This window comes from Cryptomeria japonica, chromosome 3 (genome assembly GCF_030272615.1).
Source record: "Cryptomeria japonica chromosome 3, Sugi_1.0, whole genome shotgun sequence".
Classification (NCBI taxonomy): Eukaryota; Viridiplantae; Streptophyta; class Pinopsida; order Cupressales; family Cupressaceae; genus Cryptomeria; species Cryptomeria japonica.
In genome coordinates, this window is record NC_081407.1 from 912,254,805 (window position 1) to 912,269,727 (window position 14,923).

The following is a 14,923-nucleotide window of genomic DNA, read 5'->3' on the forward strand; positions in this document are numbered from 1 at the left end:
TTGGTTCTGTGCCCTCTGCAGGTTTTCTTTGAGAGCTCTCAGGATGTCTAAACTCTCCTGAAGCCAATCTTTGGCCATTGGTGCATGACTATTTCCCAATGCCAGGTCAACAAATGAGGAAGGTTCATAACCGTACAATGCTTTGAAAGGTGGCATGCCTATCGACATGTGATAAGTGGTGTTGTAACAATGTTCACCCAAATGTAACCAGTGAACCCAAGCCCTCTGTTGTGTTGAGACGTAGTTCTTGAGATAACCCTCCAGCCATTTGTTCACAATCTTGGTTTGTCTGTCTATCTGCGGATGGTAGCTCGTGCTGGGCGACAACTCGGTTCAGCCAACTGAAACAACTCCATCCAGAAGGTACTCAAGAAATGACTATCCCTGTCACTGACTATGTTTCGCGATAAACCATGTAGGCGGACCACCTCACGGAAGAACAAATCGGCTACTTGAACTGCTTGATATCTTGTGGGGATGGCAAAAAAATGTGCATACTTGGTTAATCGATCAACTATGAAAAAAATGCAATCCTTTCCTTGCACTTTGGGGAGTCTCGTAATGAAATCCATCAAGATGCTATCCCATTTCTGGTTGGGAATTGGCAGTGGTTGCAGCAGTCCGACCGACAGGTTATGCTTAGATTTGTTCTGCTGACAGGTGGAGCATTCCCGTACATACTGCAGAACATCGTCCTTAAGCCCCTTCCAGGAAAACCTTTCACGGATCTGTCTGTAGGTTTTCAAGTATCCCGGGTGTCCAACCAAGGGGGAGTCATGAAATTCCTTCAGAACTTTTTCCTTCATCTTGGATTTAGGTACCAGATAAATTTTGTCCTTGTAATAAATGATGTCGTCAACTACCTTGTATCGGCCATCCTATACTCGACCATCCATTAGTTCGTAGGAAAAAGTGTTCTTAGAGTATTCAACCAACAGGTATTCCTTCCAGTACGCCGAAATCTGAGATAAAGAACATATGGTGGGCCTTCTTGATAGGGCATCAACGACCAGGTTATTATTTCCCTTCACATATTCAATGTCGAAATCAAATGCCTGGACTTTGCTCACCCATTTCTGTTGTTGTTCATTCAGATCTCTCTGCTCCAAGAAGTATCGCAAGCTTTTGTGATCTATTCGCACAACAAACTTTGCTCTGACAAGGTACTGCCGAAACTTCGTCAGTGCATGTATGATGGTGAGCATCTCCTTGTCATAGATGGAATATTACTGCTCAACTCCCAAGAGCTTCCAGCTCTCGAACGCAATGGGGTGATGGTCTTGCATCAACACCGCTCCAATGCCTTCACCTGAGGCATCACACTCCAGGATGAAAGGGCGAGTGAAGTTTGGTAGTGCCAGAACTGGACACGTGCTCATCACTTCTTTTAGTTTGTCGAAGGTCTGTTGTGCTTGTGCATTCCAATGGAAGGATCCTTTCTTTGTCAGATCTGTCAGTGGTGCCCCAAGTTGTGAAAATCCGTTCACAAACCTTCTATAATAACTGCACAAACCAAAAAATCTGCGCAACTTCTAGAGAGTCTTTGGTGGAGGCCAATCCAAAATGGCCTGAATCTTTTCCTGATGAACTTGTACCCCCTGGGTGCGGATGACGTGACCCAAGTATAGGACCTCGGTCATTCCAAATTCACATTTGGATCTTTTGGCATACAGTGATTGTGATTCCATAATCCCCAATAATTCATCTAAATGCCCCATATGTTCCTTCTAGGTCTTGCTGTATATGAGTATGTCATCGAAGAATACCAATAGGAACTTACACAGTTGCTTGTTGAAGATGTGGTTCATGCAAGACTGAAAAGTGGCTGGAGCATTAGTTAATCCAAACGGCATGACCAAGAACTCATAGTGTCTGTAATGGCAACGAAAGGCCATCTTTTCCACATCTTTCTCCCTCATACGGATCTGATGGTAGCCAAAATGAAGATCAATCTTGGAGAAATAGATTGCGCCATGTAGTTCGTCCAATAGCTCATCGATCCTGGGAATGGGGTACCTATTCTTGATAGACTTCTTGTTTAGTGCACGATAATCGACACACATTCTGAGAGTCCCATCCTTCTTATTCACCAGTACCACCAAGGACGCAAAGGGGCTAGAACTTGGCCAGATCCATCCCTTATTGAGGAGTTTCTGGATCATTTTCTCTATCTCATCTTTGAACTTCTTCGGGTGGCGATAGGGTGTGGTGATAACAGGTTTTTCCCCCTCCTCCAACTCGATGGTGTGCTCAAACCCTCTTTGTGGGGGTATACCAGGTGGAATATCAATGAAGACCAAGCTATGCCCATCCAGAACTGACTGAAGTTCCCCATCCTGATAGTGAGTCAGTTGCCCTTTCACAGGTTTTGTTGAGATCAAGCAATGTGTTGCCCAGACTACTTCATCATGTCTGAAGATGGCTTCCATCCTTTTGGTAGAAATCTCCCTTGGGCCGCCATTCGACATTCTCCTAAGAACCACCTTCTTGCCATCAACCTCAAATGAGAACTCCATCCGTTTGAAGCTCTGTGTGTACTGGTTGAGGGTCTCCATCCATTGAATGCCCAATATGACATCCGTGTCATCTAGATCCACAACAAAGAAATCATTGGTCACCATGTAATTTCCCATGGTGATACTCAGTTGCAGAACTAGGTGAGTGCATGATAGGTGATTGCCTCCTGCCACCTTGACATCGAACCCTTCATGTTCCTTCGTACACAAGCCCCTAAAGTTGACGAGTGACGAGTTTATGAAGTTGAGCAAGGCTCCACTGTTGAGCATAACAAGAACTCATTGCCCTTAGAGTGTACCACGTACTCTAAATACACTTCACCTTGGGGTACCTGCCAGTGTGGCGATGACGCCCCCACTCCGTACCAATGTGGAGATTCTCTCTGCCAGGCTGGTTTCTTCAGCCAATTCTTCCCTTGGGGTTTTGCTTTCTTCATGCTCCTCTTCTGCATCAGACATTACTTCAATATAGTGAATCTTTCCTTTGCCTAGACATCGGTGGCCTAGTTCTTATGGTTCTTTGTAGGTGAAACACAACTTCTTCCTTCTGATTTCTTGTCTTGTGGCTTCATCGAGCGATGACCCCTTCGGATAGGGTTTATTATCCTTCTCCCTCGGAATGAAAGGTGGTTTGGTAGGTGCAAAACATCTAGAAAAGGAAGATGTTGCCATGTTGTGGGCCTTTTTTATTGCTTCCATGAGTGTGCTGGGGTTGAACCCTTTTACCCAACCTTTCAGTGGTTCCATCAATCCATCTATGAACAAGACCACCAATCTCCACTCTGAGATGTCGGTCACCAACATAGATAGTCTTTGGAATTCTATGATGTAACTGTCCACAGATCCCGACTGCTTTAGTTGCACCAACTCCTTGAAATTGAGTTCTGGGTCCTTCCCATCAAATCGATCTATGAGCTTCTCTATGAATTCAACATAGGAAGTTATCTGGTCATGGCCAAGAGTGACCATTCCATGATGCCACCATTCATTGCCCGACCCCTTCTAGGTGGAGTGCTGCAAACTTGATAGCTTCATCTTCAGGCATCAGGTTGAGTTGGAAGTAAGTATTTGCCTTTTGAACCCAGGCACGTGCCAAGGTTGCTCCGGCCCCATCAAAGGATGACAGGTTGATCTTGCCAACCTTCCATTTGATGTCATTGTTATAGTGTCCATAATGGCCTCGACTTCTGCCACCTGAGTATTTCATCCGAAGCTCCACATAATCTTTGAAGGATATGTCCCCTTCGAGATTTGCATCCCTCCAATCTTGACTCAACTATGCTTGCATCTCCTGAAAGGTGGGTTTTGGCTCCCCCCGTGGTGCTTCGAATTTTTGAGGAAAAGTCAGCATCAGCGGCTGTGAATGTGAGCGTTGGACATTTAATCTTCCCATGACCAAATCATCACCTTGTCCATTATGTTCTCCATTCATTTTTCCCAAGGCCAATTGTCATAAGGTTTCCTCCATGATTTGTTGTCATTGCTCTCCTTTGGTTAGGGTGTCGTTGAGTTGAGCTTGGCTTTTGGTTAGCTCCCTTAATAGTGCCATGACTTCTCTTGTAGGGTCCTATGGTTTTCCCATTCGATCGACTGAAAAGTACCTCCTTTTGGTGTACACTTGCATCTACTACATGATAGGCTAGCAAGATCACAAGCTCTGATACCACTGTAATGTTCCTTGACCGCACCAGCGAGGGAGGCAAACGTATGGTGGGGTTGGATCAGGGTCGTACGGTGGTGTGGCCATACGGTAGGGTCGAGGAAGTTGTATGGTGACGCAACAGGCCGCACGGTAGTGCAGGGGTAGGCCGTACGGTAGCACTAAGAAGGTCGTACGATGGTGTAGGGCTGGCCGTATGGTGGTGCAGAGTTGGCATACGGTGGTGTAGGGCTGGCCGTACGGTGGTGCAGAGCAGGCTGTGTGGTGGTGCTGAAGGTGTACGGTGAAGGCCGTATGGTGGTGCAGATTGGGTAAAGATGTCAAGGTTTGGTGAACTGCAGTGGTTGTGTGGTGGGTTTCCAGAGTAACAGGTTTGGAATATTATGAGTTCCCCTTATGCATGTAAATCCAAATTAACAGATACGCAACTGGAGAAAGTAAGCAATGATATATTTCAAGATTTGCCAGATCCAGAACGAATACAAAGGCAGGATAGGGTGAGAGGTGAATCCCACCGAAACTGCAAGTACCAAATAGGGAGGGTCTTTCACCTTCGAAATGGCAGTAACCAGAACTCCAACAGGAATTCGCACAAGAGAAAATAAATATCAAAATTCGCATACCCCCAACAATGACTAACACGGCCAAATATATGGGCTCCGGGAAACTTCCCGAAGGGTTACAAATGGGCCGACATGACCAACCAAAACTTGCCTAATCTAATTAAATAAAAAGGGCCCAAAATATTTGTTATTAAATTTGGGCCTTACAACAAAGTAATTAGATTTATTATTTAATTACATCAGGGATATCACAGATTAATCAAACAAAACCTTATTGTTCTTCAAAATCGAATCGATCTCTAGGGGCATATCAGTTTCATTGCATCAAATCAAGTTGATATTGTCTTCATCTGAATCACACTTAATTCAAATCAGTGTTCATTTTCATCGCTTCAAATCAAGATGAACATTCTATTTCGCTAATCGGTTCTAGTTCAATCAAGTTCAAAATCAGCTCATCTCTTCACTCAATCTATTTCAATCAAGTTCTAGATCGATACTTGTTTCTTGATCCATCAAGTTCAAGAACGGTATCTTGCTCTTTGTCGATCCTAGTTCAATCAAGTTCGGGATTGGTGTCGCTTTAATCAATCTGTTCAGTTTAATCGCTTCAAATCAAGTTGAACATCTCTCTCTTCATCGATTTGTGATCCATCAAGTTTAGAACTGATAATCTGTTTGACATTAAATTTTCTTTGAATCAATGCACTGCTCGCACATAAATTCAAAGAGGGGAAAATGCAATACCCTAAAAATGGTCACCTAAACCATGGGTCCCTAATCTTGACTACATCACCAAGGTCCTAACCAAAGGCAAATTAAATCAATCAAGAACACCTAATTAATTAATTCTCAGTCATTAATGTCACATGACAATAAATTATTCTATATTAATTAAATAATCATTTAATTAATCATTCAAAGTAAATTATTTTAATTAATTATCCTATTTATTTAATTAAATATCCTAGCATTTTAATTAATAAATCAATTTGCCATTAAATCATTAAAAAGGAATTAATTTGAAAAATAATTAAAATTGAGAAAAGAAATAAAAAAGTAATTAAATTGAAAAACCTCACAAAATCAATTAAATGAATTAAATCAATTAAATATCAAAATATAATAAAAATATGAAATAAATCTGTTTTTCTGATTTTATCTTAAAATTAGTTCAATTTCCTTTAAAGCTGAGAAAAGCAGCCAATCACATCAATTCACTTGGATTGTGCTTCGTCTTGGAGAATCTTTGTCATTCATCATTGATCGATCTTGACTGTTGGTCTCTCTTTGGGTTTTCTATAAATTCAGGCCCTCATCTCTCATAAAAATACCCTGGAGATTATTGTTATTATGTTGTTGTTATTCTAGGTCTACTGAGAATATTGCATTAGCTTAATCATATTGTTTGAATCATGTTAGTTTGATTAAAATCATATAGATGGATACATTGCTTAAATCACGTTAGCTTAATCTTGCATATCTTGCATCCATTTAGCTCAATTTCATACTCATATAGATTAAATCCTTCATTTAGGTGTCATCTAGTCACTGGTGTTGCATAAAAAAATTTGAGAGCAAAACTAAACTCACATCTACTAGAAGGCAATAGGTCACTTTGTAATGGTTTCATTTTTCATTGATTATTGATTTACTAACCATGCATCTAATGACTTAATTGAAGTGTTGTGTGTTCAGATACAAATACAGATACAAATCCACTTTTCACACACACAGTGAATAACATACTGAGCGATACAATGTAGTCATGTTTTCATCTTAATCACATGAAGGAGATTATTACATTCAACATGAGGTTGTCATGGTTGAAAAACCGTTTGTTCAAGTTGTAGTGAATACGAAGAATTAAATTTTTGTACGATCAAGAGGATGTCCAATCAGACATCTTGCTTGGTTGGAAGCCAATGGGAGGAAAAAGGTGTCACTTGTTCCTAAGCCTATAGATACACTTGAGGAAGAGGCCAAACATGCATTTTCATCTAAGAAAGAGCAATCTGGTTTCAAACATCTACTTTGGGGCAACAACACATATGATTCATTTCAAGAGGAAGGTGAATTTTTTCATCTTTTCCAATGAGTGTTGCATCAAGTTATGGTACCCTTGTTAGTACTTCATTTATACAAAATTGCCTACAATCATGCAAGGTACTACAAGCTTTTAAAAAGAGGCAACTATTTTGCTGAGCCAGTGAATGATTTCATTTGAAAGGTTTCCATTGTGGCTAGTTTAGGATAGGTAGGTTTCCATTTCCAATAAGTGCGGTTGCACAAGTTGGCATCTTGTTTTAAGTAGTTTGTGTATATGGTGAAAATAAACAACAATATTGAAAGACTAAATGAATTCAACCACCAAACCCTAGCCTAACAATGAACAAATATCCACCATAACATATGAAGATAACCTAAGACAATGCAAAATAACTCAAAAATCACAAAGATTATACCATCACATGTCCACTAGGGTTTTGATCTCCATTCTTCCTATCTCCATTGATCTTGTTTGATATGCTTTCTCTCAGATTTTTATGTGCACAAGAGCTCAACAAAGAACGGAATGTGGTTGCAAGTAGAATTGTAGTGTAGCCAAGTACTCCAAAATCAGTCATTAGGAATTAGGGTTTGACAATGAACAAAGCATCTCCTTAAATAGAAGACACAATAGGAAATGGAGGGTTAAGATCGAGAGGTGTAAAAAGGAGGTCGGCTAGGATTAGAGGGTAGGTATAAGAAATACCAAAATAATGAAAGGGGTAGGTAGTGTAGGAAATAAGAGATGAATGACATGTGTCATGTGTAGAAAAAGATAATGAATTAATTAAATAAATAAAGATTTATTTAATTAATAGAAGAAGTAGGACAATTAAATAAATAAAATATTTATTTAATTTAGGAAAGGGATAATTTAAATAAATAAATGTATTTATTTAAATGAGAAATAAGGCTAGAAGAGGATAAATGAATTAATTAAATAAATAAAGATTTATTTAATTAATAGAAGAATTAGGCTTAGATAATTAAATAAATAAAATATTTATTTAATTAGACATGACAATTTTGGGTGTCTACATTTTGCCCCTCTTTGAGACAATGCGGCTTGTCGCGTTGTTTCAAAGAAAATAAGATGAACTGATACAGAGTTGCCCCAAGATGGGAATTATATGCCCCCTCGAGAGATTGGATGAAAATGTCTGAAAAGATTGCAGACAATCTCTCGATAAGAAAAATGGGATAGAATGGATTGAGTGAATAGAGTGACAAAGTCACAAGATGAAGAATACTGACTCAGGAAATGAGGGCGAGGGCTAGGGTATGCTATAAGATAGACCACGGGCAAAAGACATTCTCATTGTCATCCACACCCTTAGAAGATCACAGTGCAGAGCGAGAAAAGAGCAGCAGCAGTCAGCAGCGATGGCATTCGTTCATAGATTCGACCGTGTCCGCCGATTCCAGCGACCAGCCGATGCAGGAGAGCCGGTAAGTACCCGAAAACCTCCTCGTACTTTCACGCATTTCGAGTTTTATCATTAATGCATGTTTAGGAGCAATAAATGCGCTAGAAATAGGATAGTTTAAAAGTGCAAAAACGCGCAACCGCGTCTGTGTCAGTGCCAGGCGCGTCTGTGTCCAACAGGCGCGTCTGTGTCGGGTCCAGGCGCGTCTGTGCCTGGAACCACGTTTGTGTTGATTGCGGACGCGTTTGTGAAATGCAGAAGCGTCTGTGATTTTTAGGAGCGTTTATGTCATTCAGGGACGTCTGTGTTCCCTGGCCGCGTTTGTGTCTGGCATAGGCACGTTTGTGTTCAGAAAGCGCGTCTGTGTTGCAGAGGCGCGTTTATGCAGTCTATAAGCGTGTTTATGAGTTAAAAGCGCGTGTGTGTGGTAAAAGTGCGTTTATGTTTAAATGCATGGTTTTAGTCCTTTAGGTCAAATCGGCAGTTCTGTGATGAACATACGCTGTCGATTGGATGAGCTGCTGAGAGGATACACTCAAGCAGGTCCTCTAGGAAGATTAGGATAGATCAAGGCACTTTGTGATGAACAGGGAGCACCAGGATAGGCAGCACTTTGTGATGAACAGGGAGTGCGAATGTGAGTGACACTTTGTGATGAACAGGGAATGTCACACACGTAGTACTTTGTGGTGAACAGGGAGCACTACTAGGATAGATAGCAACACTTTGTGATGAACAGTGAGTGTCACTAGGGTAGATAACCATATGCATTTAGGTAGCAAGTAGCATTTTGTGATAAACAGTGAATGCCACGATAACTGACAAGATTGATTTGCTTAATTGCAGGAGTATTTGCCGATGTTGGAGTCACGGGAGAGATTCCCGTCGACTCAGAGACTGCGTCCAGAGTTGTCTATCCAGGACATGATTTCCGTTGAGGAGATGGGCCTCACACATATGCTCTATGTGCCCGAGTTTCGGGCAAACATGGGGTTGCTGACTGCGTTGGCCGAGAGATGGCACTCAGAGACATGCACGTTTCACCTACCGATGGGTGAGATGACAGTGACCTTAGAGGATGTATACAGGATACTACATGTTCCCATTGATGGAGAGTTGATCCCCTACGACCGTGACGGTGACAGGGAGGCCTTGAGACGGGTCTTTCAGGATCCTGAGTTGGAGATGCGAGCAGGGCATGTAGCCTGGGACACCATGACTGCCACAGGATTAGCATTGCCGGCAGTTGTTGGGGGAGTCATCAGTGGATACTTGTGTCCATACAGGGCCACACGAGGATTGGCAGTGGGCTGGGGAGGGGCCTTGGAGACGCTGATGGCAGAGCACACTAGGTATGCATGGGGGCCATGTGTCCTAGCGCATTTGTATTATGAGCTGCATCAGTTTGTATACCATGGATCAGTGGGGTTGGGCTGCGGTGTGACTCTATTGCAGGTGTGGGCTTATGAGCACCTTCCCATCACACGGCCGATTCATTTCAGAGGCAGAGGACAGGGACAGAGTTTTGTTCATTTGTATGCGATGATTACATCTCAGCCTCGGATTGGGAGATTGGAGCACTGGAGGAGAGTCATTGATGACATTGACATGGTGATCTGGAGGCCGTACCTGGGGTGCGAGGAGTGGGAGGACGATGTACTGGAGCTGCCCTACACCTTCCGGAGCAGGTACCTGATTGGGCGGACGCCCTATATATTAGAGAGACAGCTGGTGGACCGGGTATGCAGACAGTATGGCCGGATTCAGAGGATGCCCCGAGGCTCGGGTATGTATGCCCGTACTGTCAGAGATCAGGTGCAGTTTGGCCCACTGCTATCATATGATCAGACAGTGATGCAGCTAGCGGAGATGACGCCGATGCCATGGGACATGTGGCCAGAGGTAGATGATGCAGGGATGGACACAGAGTACTCTGCGTACTGGGCAGAGCATCCATTTCCTAGGTTGACAGATCCAGCAGAGCCAGTGGATGGAGAGGGTGGAGGAGAGGATGATGAGGGAGGAGGGGATGGAGGTAGGGGCCAGCGGAGGCGGAGGGGAGTGGTGGGAGAGAGACGGGTAGCACCTCGGAGGGAGGGAGGTCAGGAGAGAGCAGCTCCAGTGGTGAGAGGACGGGGTGGACTGCCCCTACAGGTGCCAGCAGCACAGGGTCCCAGAGAGGGACAGAGACAGGTACAGCCAGAGGGACAGAGACAGGTACAGCCACAGGTACCTGTACAGGCACAGGGACAGGTGCAGGCAGAGGCACAGGGACAGGCACCTGTAGAGGAGGAGCCACAGGCAGGGACGAAGAGCGGAGACTCTGAGGAGGATGAGGTGGTGAGGCTGCGGGAGATCTGCCAGGGCCAGGCAGATGAGATTGAGGATTTGGTTCGAGAGAGGAACCGCCTCAGGATCAGGGTCTGAGATACAGAGCGGGAGAGGGATCAGGCCATTCAGAGATATACTGAGGCCGAGACAGCTCTGAGGGCAGGTAGGCGGGCAGCAGAGGATGCAGGGGCAGGCTACGCCTATGTTTTGCGAGCCGGAGAGGAGATCGCCTACTGGAGGGATCTATACTATGCAGCCGTGCCAGCAGAGCAGCGGGCTAGGAGCTTCCAGAGATCGTCGCGCACAGCGACGACTACGGGAGGGAGCCGCAGGAGACAGGCATCCAGCGGTGGAGTCATGGGGCCTCCACCACCACCAGAGAGACAAGGGGATCCAGGGGCAGGGCCATCTACAGCTCAGACTCCGTCGAGGCGAGGTGGCTCCGAGGGAGGGAGTTCCTCATAGCTATAGTGGGCTCCCATTGTATCAGTAGATGTATCATTGTTGTATTGTAGACACCTGCGGGTGATTCTTTTGTAGCCATATGATTCTTTTGACATCATTGTATCATGACACATTTGATTATATATATGAGATGATTCATTTTGCGGCAGCTATATGCATGTGTACCTATGCAATGAGATGTTCTTATGTGATACATGTTTTATGATATGCATGCAAATATGATACAATGCAATATATTTTTGTTCTTTTATGTTGTAGATGTGATGCATGATGCAAATGTGAATGTATGTAATGCAAATGAATATGATAATGCAAATGTAAATTGTGCTAACAAATGTTGTGTGCAGGATGTGATGTAATTGTGATATCTATATGTATGTATGAAATGCTTATATGTGGTGATGCAGGTGCAACTATATGAAATGCAAATGTTTTTGGTGTGTCATTATACTCAGTCATGTGATAGCGGGCTACACGGACTCGAGAAGGACAATGAAAGTCAATCAAGAAAGGGGGATGGAAGACAGAAGATATGAACGTGAAAGAGCTTCTTGTGCGTTATCATCATTGAGCTTTATTATGGCAGGTAGGTTATGACAATCGAGGCATATGTTTGACCCAGAAAGTCATTGTACCTGTTTGCATGGAGATAAGACAGTCACAAACAAGGAATGCCTCAGTTCATACTAGACTCACAGTGTCCTCATATCCTTGGACAAGTCATAGCATTACTAAGAGACAATCCACAGACAGCAAATACAAATAGGTGACGATACCCCATCCTCGCCTTTCTAGTCAAAGACATCTTGGAGATAGAATCTCTAGTCAAAGACATCCTGGAAAAGCTAAAAGACATGTCACCAAAAAGATAAAATCAAAAGAAAACCAAGACTCGACACCAACATCCACTGTAGTCCTCAAGTTTAGTGTCTCTTGTCACTTGGTTAAGTCTTATTCGATTGTGGTCACAATGTTCACTTTCACAAAAAGGATAGATAGCACTGAACCATATGTTGTCGGAGTCTGTTAAAAGATTTGATTTTGTTGAAGCCCATTGTTGCCACTGTGTCTCATCTGAAACTGACTGAATCCATGAAACTGATACTTTATTGCGGAGAAGACGAAACTTTTATTGCGGATCTGGCGATGCAGATGTTGCTTTATTGCGGAGAAGACGAAACTTTTATTGCGGATCTGGCGATGCAGATGTTGCTTTATTGCGGATTGTGCGCGAATAGACTGAAGGAAGCTGGAAGAAACTGCACTCCTCGAAGCATGTGATGTTCTCAGTTCCACACCCATTACTAGACGTAGGATTTGGCCGTAGTCACAGATAGGATCTGATTTGTTATGGATGGAAAAGGGAGTGAAAGGGGAGGGTTATGGATGGCTAACCAATCTTAGGTAGATCAATAACAAGCCATGATGGGAATGGGTAAGTTTATTATGAGCGAATAAGTTGTGAGTGTGTGCAAAGTGAAAGGATGAAAGTGAATCCTGAAGGAGGGAGGAGCAAAGTCTCTACGCATGGCGCTGGTGACCCAGTTTTCACCACGGTACTTGCCCAGGGCGCCACCGAAGTGGTTTTCACCATTGGACGAAATTATTTCTCTTTACTTTTTTGGATTTTTCAATTTTTTTTTTTTTTTTTTTGTTTTATAATTTTTTTTTTTTTGTATTTTTGCGATGTTTTTGATTTTTTTTGTATTTTTGCATTAGGATACTCAAAAAGAGCTTATGTGTAGAACCTGCGAAGGTGCATGCTATTGATAGGATCCTCCAAAGATTCCCCTTCTGTATTTGAGAGCTGATATGCCCCAGATCCATATACTGCTGTGATGATGTAAGGACCCAGCCAGTTGGGTTCAAATTTGCCCTTCTTTTCTCTGTCTTGTTGATTCTTGGGGTTCTCTCTGAGTACTAAGTCACCTACCTCAAATGTGCGAGGCTTGACTTTGTGATTGTAACTGCATTGTTCCTTGACTGAATTATGTGTAGCTTGAGTGACTATCTTCCTTGATAAAGGAACTGAGATAGGATTACTAGTGTGTGGACTACACAGGCCCGTATGCGTGTCACCTGAAGAAGTTTGGGCATCCCTGATAACAAAGTCCTTTGAGGAAGCTCCATTAAAGGTCCATGATGTATCGCCGGAAGGGAATGGATGTGTGGAACAAGTGGATGAGCTATGAAGGCTTATGATTGCGAAAAGAAGTGAAAGTAGGATAGCATGATGGAGACTTAGGATCAACAAGTATGCTTTTTGACTTAAAATTTTAGAGCTTTTGCCCCCAGTTATTTTGATATTAGGGGAGATCATCTCTTGCTCTTTTTTCTTCATAGGATTTTTATCCTTGACTTTGATTTTTGCAGAGTCCAATAGCTTTAGATTTTGATTTGGACTAAAGGACTTTTCTTTATTTTTGACTTTTAGATTTTTCTTTTCAAAGCTTGATTCTTGATCCCCAATAAGTAAGGGCTTTCTTGATTCTTGTTGATCCAAGTCTGGAAGTGGAGTGGAAATGGAATGAGTGGATGAAATGGTTAAGCTATGTGAGTTCTCAAGAGGGTTGGCGATACGCTCAATAGATTCTTTGTTGGAACCACTCTTAGGACTATTGATAGCAAGAGATGCTTGCACCACTAGAGGAGATTTGCATTCAGACTTAATAGCCACAACACTAGGTGGTTCACACCCAATTCCTTGGCGTTGCATATTGCTTATAGATTGTTTCTGTCGACTGAATGTCTTAGGAGATAGTGGGAGTTGATCAACATGAAGGATATACTCACCACATCCCATGTCTTTAATCTTGAACTTGTCTTCTTTTAGCTCTGTTTGCTTTGATGTAGAAGCTTTTAAGGATTCTGGATCCACATATGCTGAAGATGGAATAGCTTCTCGATTAGCTGGAATTGTTATTTCTGATCTAGGTCGCAGATTGTTGCAATGTATGAACGGATTTGGGTCAGCTTTGACGGCCACTTCAACTCCATTGTGAGGAAACTTGATGCATCGATGATATGTAGATGGTATTGCTCTCATCTCATGAATCCATGGACGTCCTAGCAATATGTTGTACGTGAGGTCTAGATCCAGGACTTGACAAATCACGTCCTTTGTGACTGGCCCTATTCTTAGTGGTAAGATAACTGTGCCCTTGGACGAACGCTCTTCATCATCATAAGCCTTAATGGTGATTTGGTTTGTAGCATTCACAGCTTTGTCAGAATATCCCAATTGTCTGATGGTGCTCCATGTACAAATATTAAGACCTGCTCCTCCATCTATCAGGACTCGTTTTATTCGGTGTTTATGTATGAAGGCTTCAATATGTAGAGGTGCATTATGAGGCTGACTTATGGAGGCGTCATCGGCTTCTGTGAATGTGAGGGAGTGTGGAACGGATAGGTATCCTACCATGGCTTGAAACTGGTCCACGTTCAGATCAGTAGGGACAGCAGTATCTCTCAAGGTTTTATCAAGGATAGCTTTATGTGCAGGAGATATACGTAAGAGCTCAAGAATAGAGATGAGTGCGGGTGTTTTCCCTAATTGCTCTACAAGGTCGTACTCAGGCTTGGTAGATGAAAGATTGGTATTCTTGGTAGAGGCACCTGACAATGTAATCTTACCTCGACGGGTTGTAACATGACATTCGGAGGTAGCTTCGGATGAAGATCCCACACCCTTTAGGACAATTTTAGGTCGATGAGGAGGATTCTCAGGATTTTTATTTTTGATAGTAATGGTAGAAATATGATTGTCCATTGAGATGTGATTAATAGTGGAATCATAATTGTAAGATGTTCTGGTGTAATTGGCTTGATCATCTGTGACTTTGCCTTTTCCCTTGTCATGTTTTGGGAATGGTTCCTTAAACACCTCATGCTCTTGGTTAGATGAGTGTC

At 42.8% G+C, this 14,923-nt stretch overlaps 1 protein-coding gene across 1 annotated transcript; it reads right to left on the reverse strand.

The window, feature by feature from the left end:
* Positions 1-1,226: 1,226 nt before the first annotated feature.
* LOC131078113 (uncharacterized) lies at positions 1,227-2,975 on the reverse strand. The gene is made up of 3 exons (XM_058015808.2): positions 2,849-2,975; positions 2,257-2,587; positions 1,227-1,503 (listed from the first exon to the last, which is right to left on the reverse strand). Exons 1-3 carry the CDS (start codon positions 2,973-2,975, stop codon positions 1,227-1,229), a joined length of 735 nt encoding a protein of 244 aa, XP_057871791.2.
* Between the last annotated feature and the right edge of the window lie 11,948 nt (positions 2,976-14,923).